Source organism: Opisthorchis viverrini, assembly GCF_000715545.1.
Source record: "Opisthorchis viverrini unplaced genomic scaffold opera_v5_416, whole genome shotgun sequence".
In the NCBI taxonomy this organism is placed as follows: Eukaryota; Metazoa; Platyhelminthes; class Trematoda; order Opisthorchiida; family Opisthorchiidae; genus Opisthorchis; species Opisthorchis viverrini.
The window spans coordinates 250,388-256,956 of NW_008752078.1; the positions used below are offsets into that span (position 1 = coordinate 250,388).

At 41.1% G+C, this 6,569-nt stretch overlaps 1 protein-coding gene across 1 annotated transcript in view; it reads left to right on the forward strand.

The window, feature by feature from the left end:
• Positions 1-198, forward strand: part of T265_10891 (hypothetical protein) — a gene marked incomplete at both ends in the record, with an annotated part of 3,809 nt that extends 3,611 nt beyond the window's left edge. Inside the window, one exon of the mRNA XM_009177398.1 lies at positions 4-198. Within this exon, the coding sequence (XP_009175662.1) occupies positions 4-198 (195 nt within the window). The remainder of the gene's footprint in view (positions 1-3) is intronic.
• Between the last annotated feature and the right edge of the window lie 6,371 nt (positions 199-6,569).

Sequence of the window (6,569 nt, forward strand, 5' to 3'; positions counted from 1 at the left end):
CAGGCAAGGAAGAAGTACCCACTCAACTGCGCACTGATGATGTCTCCTCGTATGGTGACGAAACGTTTGCAAGCCAATTGCCAAGCTCGGCGAACAGATCAACAGCCACCTGATCAACAACCAATAAACTCACCGGAGCTACCAATATTTCAACAAATTACCAAACCACAAGTTTGCCTTTTTTTCGGAGTATTCTAAGCAGTAAAAACTATTGAAAACAGTGCGGAGTAAATACTGAGTCAGCACCTGTTTAGTCTCACAAGTGCCCCGCAGTTTCCGAATCGCACATCAGACAGGTTGTAGGAGAGGCATCAGCTACATTCCTGACAAATAAGTCACTGACTGCAGCAGGATGCTCTACTCCCTTTTCAAACGCATTACTTTTAACACATCGAAATTACTGGTGCAGGTTTACGGGTCAGAGACGCATTCAGAATACGTCGATTTTATAACGTTGTCACTTCATCTGTCCCATTCAGGTTAGTCGTCTCTGAGAAATCTACCTCATGTAGTGAGACAGTTAATCTGAAGGGCCTCCAACAAATGGGGAAGGAACTGGACTCAGATTCTCTTCTCAGTAGAGCCCATCAGCAATACATGCCCCTGTTGGTGGCAGAGTTTGCACTCCAAACAAGCAATGTACCAGGAAAGCTTGTTAGTACCACCCTTCCGACACACTGGAAGTAGCTGACTTGATTTTTCTGAGATCTCGAATGACAGACCAAGTGACTCACTGTGGGGCTAGGTGTGGCTTGTTGTGTGAGCCCACCGGATAACCAGATATGGACATAAAATTGACCATCGCATAACACAGAACATAGAGATCCGTAATTTTTGCTCAGGACAAAAGTGATGTGTGCGGGTGAATGCTTGCTGAGTACCTGCTTGTTATGGTGAATGAGAAGGAAGCTGCCTCAAGTTGCATGCAAAAAAGGGAATTGTCAGGAAGCTGAGTGGAAATTTTGCGAAGCACCAACACAAGTGGTGATGAGTAAGGAAAACCTAAGCACACTGAAAAAAACACGAGTTCTAAACAAAAAGCTGATGTACATTCACTTGAGGTGAAGTAAGAAGGGAGATTTGATGCGAATGACTCCAGGGTGTTTTGAGCCCGTGATCTCCCGGTCACCAGTTTGAACACAACCGTCCGGCCGTGATCGGTCGGTCAGTAGTGTGACTCATTCGCACTCATCCTTCATTCACGAAACTCACATCACGTGGTCAAACGTATTGATTGACTCTTCGATTAAAGACTATTCAGATGAAAGCTTCACTCAGCTTGTGAGTTTACTATACGTCTAGGCTATTTACAAATGATTGGAAGAGTCTGGAAAACCCAATAAAGTGAAATAGTTGTACAAAGTTTTTAGGCTACTTGGCGAGGAAATTTTAGTTGAGAACTGCCAAATTTCCCCATTGGCGTAGTAACTATCTAATTAGCTTACCTAAAATTAGTCTGGTTACCACATAGCTGTCTGGCCACACGTCGTTATATACTTTGATTCTGAATATTTTGTAACTGAAATGATTTACTAATCCTCAAACCTCATTAAACCTAAAGGTCAAAACTGGCCCAAATTCAGGATGACACTTATAAGTCCATCCACGCAACCAACCCCTGAAAATTCTTTGACAGCCCACAACCGACCTCGTCCATATTTGGGCTCATCAGTTAGACGCAGTCCCCGAGTGTCCGTCAACCTTTTGTTCTACGTGAAACCAAATTGCACGAAATTAGCGAAATACACTTATTTGCAAACAAATTTGGTTTTACGAATCTGGTTTGTGATGTTTTCAGTTTGGTTCTAGATGAGTCTCTCATAGAACTAAAGTTGTATTTCGCTCAGATTCAATCATCTCTCAGTTCCAGACAAAAAGTAAGAAGTACCACAAAACAAAACCGTTGTTCTGGAAGAAGTGTTACTAGGCAGGATATAAATTTGTAATTTTGAATCAGTAAGAACTGAGATGAGCCATCTCTCTCAGGTATACCCTTGATCCTGCCATACTAACCTTTATACTTGCTTGCCATCTACTTGGCCTGTTTTGGGAATTACCATTGTAAAACCAGTATCGGTCAAGCCATCGACAGTGCAGGATCTTGGCAAAAAGTTAGCTTCGGTGTTGCGAGATACTACCCACAATCCGCTAGTAAACATGCGTCCTGGGGAGAGAATATTGCCTAATTGATGCCTTTTATCAGGGAGCTAATTCATTTCAATATCCAGACAGTTTGGTACTTGCGACTAATTTTTTAGCAGCTTTGGGCAACCAAAATTCAGTTTATTACCTAACTTTATTCATTAGAGAAGCGGTTTCCGCATACAACGTACGTTTCGAGGCACTACTGAATATTTGCCTCACTCGAATCCGAGTTTGGTTAAGAAAAATGTGGGGCTTGGAACAAAGGACTGTACTGATCCCTCATAGTCAGTAGCGTGATGATATTCTCCCGCGTAGTGTGCAGCACACAGGTTCAACAAAAGTTCAAACAAACTGTTGTGTAACTAAGGGACTACGCTTACCTGGTGGAGCTCAGAAAGTTGAAAATCAACCCCGGGCCTAATTGGGCCCATTCCCCGCATATCCAACAACAAATATTTTGATTCCGCACCCAGACAGACTTGCACAATACCAGAGTAATACAATTGAATTTGGACGAACAAAACTCCCCCATATTTGAGGCGCAGGATACATTTATTCAGCAAATATGTTGCATGGATTTCCGCTACGCATCAACCTCATGTAAAGAGGAGGCTTACTGGTCAAAACGAGGTATGAAACCAACACGTTTAAACGTTTGATAGACAAAAGGCTGCACCAGAAGGTCATTTCCTCAGAATGTTACGAAATACAATAGTAACCACAAGAATCCACAGAAATGGCGTCCTCAATATCTTCTCAACCATTTTTGATAACTGGCGCTAATAAATTGAGGCTTGCTATCCCAAATTAAGGAACCGATAACAATTTTTAGAGACTTATTTCACCTGGTATCGGTACCTAATGTCAACAGATTGCCAGCCAGTTATTCTGATCATCAACACCAGTATGTGCAGAAATAAACGGATAACTGGATGGAATTGACAGCAAACAAAGTGATCAATTTGAGCAGTGTGCAAACTCATAACCTTCGAGTAAACTACTTACGATCACCATGACACAAAGTATTGTAACCGCAGCAAAAACTGAAAAAAACTGGCAAACTTATGCACGTAGCTGAGTTAAATTCAGCGACCCCTGGAGAGAAAATAGACAACTGCTTATAGACAGAAAGCCGCGAGAAATAGAAACCTTATGCGAGTTTTCCAGAAGCTGAAATCTTTCAGCGCAAACACAGTGGAAGCCGTTTAACCATGTGGTGTCAGCTTAGCCCAGATCTAGAAGACTCTTTGTTGTCTGGTGGTTCCAACACAACGCATCAAAATCCACATCGGCTTAGAATCGATGAACCAGTTGCGGATGCATTTTGGATGCATTTATGTCTAGACCCTAAGTTGCAAGCAAAATATTAGGCGTGTTACGAGGTCAATCGGGATAATTACCCATCTACATTAACCTGTATGCTCCCTCATTATTGGGGAAACAATTACTTTGACAAAGATTTAGCACAATGACGGGTATTTTTACGACCCATTAGGTAATGAACTAAAGTGTCTATCTTTAGATGTCATCAAGTTGACACATTAAAAAATCTGATGAAGAGCCTAGCATAGAGGTCCTATATCATCACGTAGCCGTCAAGAGACCGCAGGCAGAAGTTTGCTGTCAAACTCCAGTTTCATATTTCACACTTGGTATTGTTCAGCCGCATCTCAGCAGTTCTGACGATCAACTGCGTGGAGCAGGATAGATTTGGTTACTCAATGGGGTCGCAAACCTCAACTTGTTGACCATCAGCTTGCATCTGTCCTCCTTACCTGTACAGCTGTGAACTGTACTCACGTAATTCTAGGCGTTATCGCACTGAACGTATTGCATTGAACTGTATGGCACATGTGAGTTCCGATCTGAGAAATCTTACACATAAGACAACTTCTGAGTGAACTGCGAGTCATTATCCGGGAATAGAGTAATTGCGCGCGCAATATTTTAACTATCAGTCACATCCCATCACCATGTTCTTAGACTAATTTAGTCATCTGGTGAAAACAGTTTGGAGATAAAGTCATCTGTTTGAACTTTATGTTGATCTAGCCAGAAAATTACTCAGCGACTCATACGGTCAATGCTTATCTTTGGGAGCCTGATGACTTATTTTAGTAACGTGCAAGAAACTGTGAACATGTTGGACGTGTTGTTCTAGTGTTTGACAGTTGTTGCTATCTCATAATTTTGTCAACCTTCTCCTCGACGGGATGTTCAGTTATTCGGCGAGAAATGGTTGACCTGTAAAACGACCTGTCAGCAATCAATCATTCATAACTGGAGAAATACAGAAGTAAATACATAATAAATACTAATATGCTCGTCACAATAGTGATGAAAAAACAATAATTAAAGATTAGTAGATCATATATTAGAGTTAATGATACAGGAATAAATACATAAAACTAGTATTTTCGATGAGACTCCTAATCCCATAGAGCGAATGGCAGTATGGCAGTCGACTGGTTTCAACTGCAGCTATTGGGTGATATCTAGCCCGGAAGTTGCCCAGAAATTAATTCGCACCCAGCGCCTACCAAGCGGATGAAGTCTTACCTAAAAGTTAACATCTTTTATACATCAAGTAAGACTGAACGCGTCCAGTAGACAATAACGGATCAATTTTTTGTTGATCGTGTGCAGCTCAGTTTCCGCGTTCCAATGGATTAAGACATCTAAGAGAATTGGGGTCTTCTATAACTCTTGCCCTCGCCGAGCCCATGAAACCATGCGCTCATCTTGATCGACCCTTGTGAAAAAAACAAGTCTAGCTGCAACTATCGCTTATTTTATTTGATAACCGTATTGATCTGAACAACCATGCAGTTAAAGAAAAGAATAAGTAATCATTTTAGTCACCACAGTCACCTTTAAAGGGAGGGAGGCCTTCGCTGCGGGGTTATTTATCAGAAAATGCTGACTGAATAGTTACAGACTATTGGACAGGGGAGCAAAACTCTCATATGCATCTTGTTTACATAAACTGAATATCCATCTTCTCCTTGAACGCGTCCCCTTGGATATTTATTAACTGCTGCTCAAATGGAAGCAAAAGTGACTCCACAAACTCCCTAATAGATCTCACTTTTCAAGAGACACGAATCGGATTTACGAGAAAACATGCTACTTGTATGCCCCCATCATCAATATTGGATCGGCTAAGCAAACGAGGAAAGGTTCACCTATATGAAATACTGTCATCATAGCCAGTAATATAAGTAGACAAAGTTTGCAAGGAAAGGTTCACCCACATGAAATACTGTCATCATGTAATATGTCATGTAATATAAGTAGACAAAGTTTGTTTTACACAAAATGTCTTAGGCCTTTCTGACTAAAGTCCATTCTCAGTACAACGTCAATTTTCTTTCAAAAATGTGCAGATGATAAGAAGTGAAATTACGATAGCTCAGTTAACTTACGATCACAGACAACGACAAAAATTGTTCTTCCTCACCCAGTTCAAGAAGTCGATTTCGACTTTCTCGACAGTGCAGTTTTTGTTCTACCTTGTCGAGGGGACACGCCATCTGTTCCTGTGAACAAATTTAAATCTGACGGGCTAAATAGTCGATACAATAGAGAGGTTGAAACTCCCTCCTGAATGGTCAGAGTCTAGACGCGTCCAGTATCCAAAGTCACAGTGAAATACTTTAGCAACAGTACAGAAAATTAAGTGGCATACTATTGCAGAACAATGCATACTTTATGGTGAAATCAACCGGATTTGTGTCACGGGTGATGTGGGTCGATGTTAACGGGTGACAGGATAAAATTAACGTCTGCTGGAGATTACAAGTCACACAGTGCAAGAATGTCTTGACATCGACAGGGTGTTGCCAATGACTTCAAATGTCAAAAATGAAACGCCAACATAGCTGAAATTGGTCGACTGACTGAGCATTCCCCAAGATCTCTGAAAAAATCTACGTAAAAAAGTCTGCTTTATTACCCCTTAATGGGGAAATTTGAAAGGAACAATCGCCTAAACAGACACTTTATTGCTCTCTTTCTGTGTATAAATCCTATGGACAAATATTGCGATTCCAATAGAGTAAATGTATGAGTTTCTCTCACGATGCTCTCACGCTAAAGTCTGGTACAGATAAGACGAAATACAACTGAATCTCTTCTTTATGGTATTCTAAAAATGAATGTGCTGCATTAGGCCACTTCATGTTTCAGTTGGCACGATATTTGAGATATCGCAGTATATTTTTATAAAGGAAATTACTCATAAGGTTGCTAAAAACTCTTCGATAGCCACGACCGGTTTCGCCCTTAAGTTGAGTCTCTTGTGAAGACCAAATTGATTTGCAGCTGAGTGTACTTCTCCAAAAACAGTCCAATTTGGGTTCAAGTAGAACATAAGGTTGACGAAAACTGGGGGAATGCGCCTACCTGATGAGTCCCAAGAATGG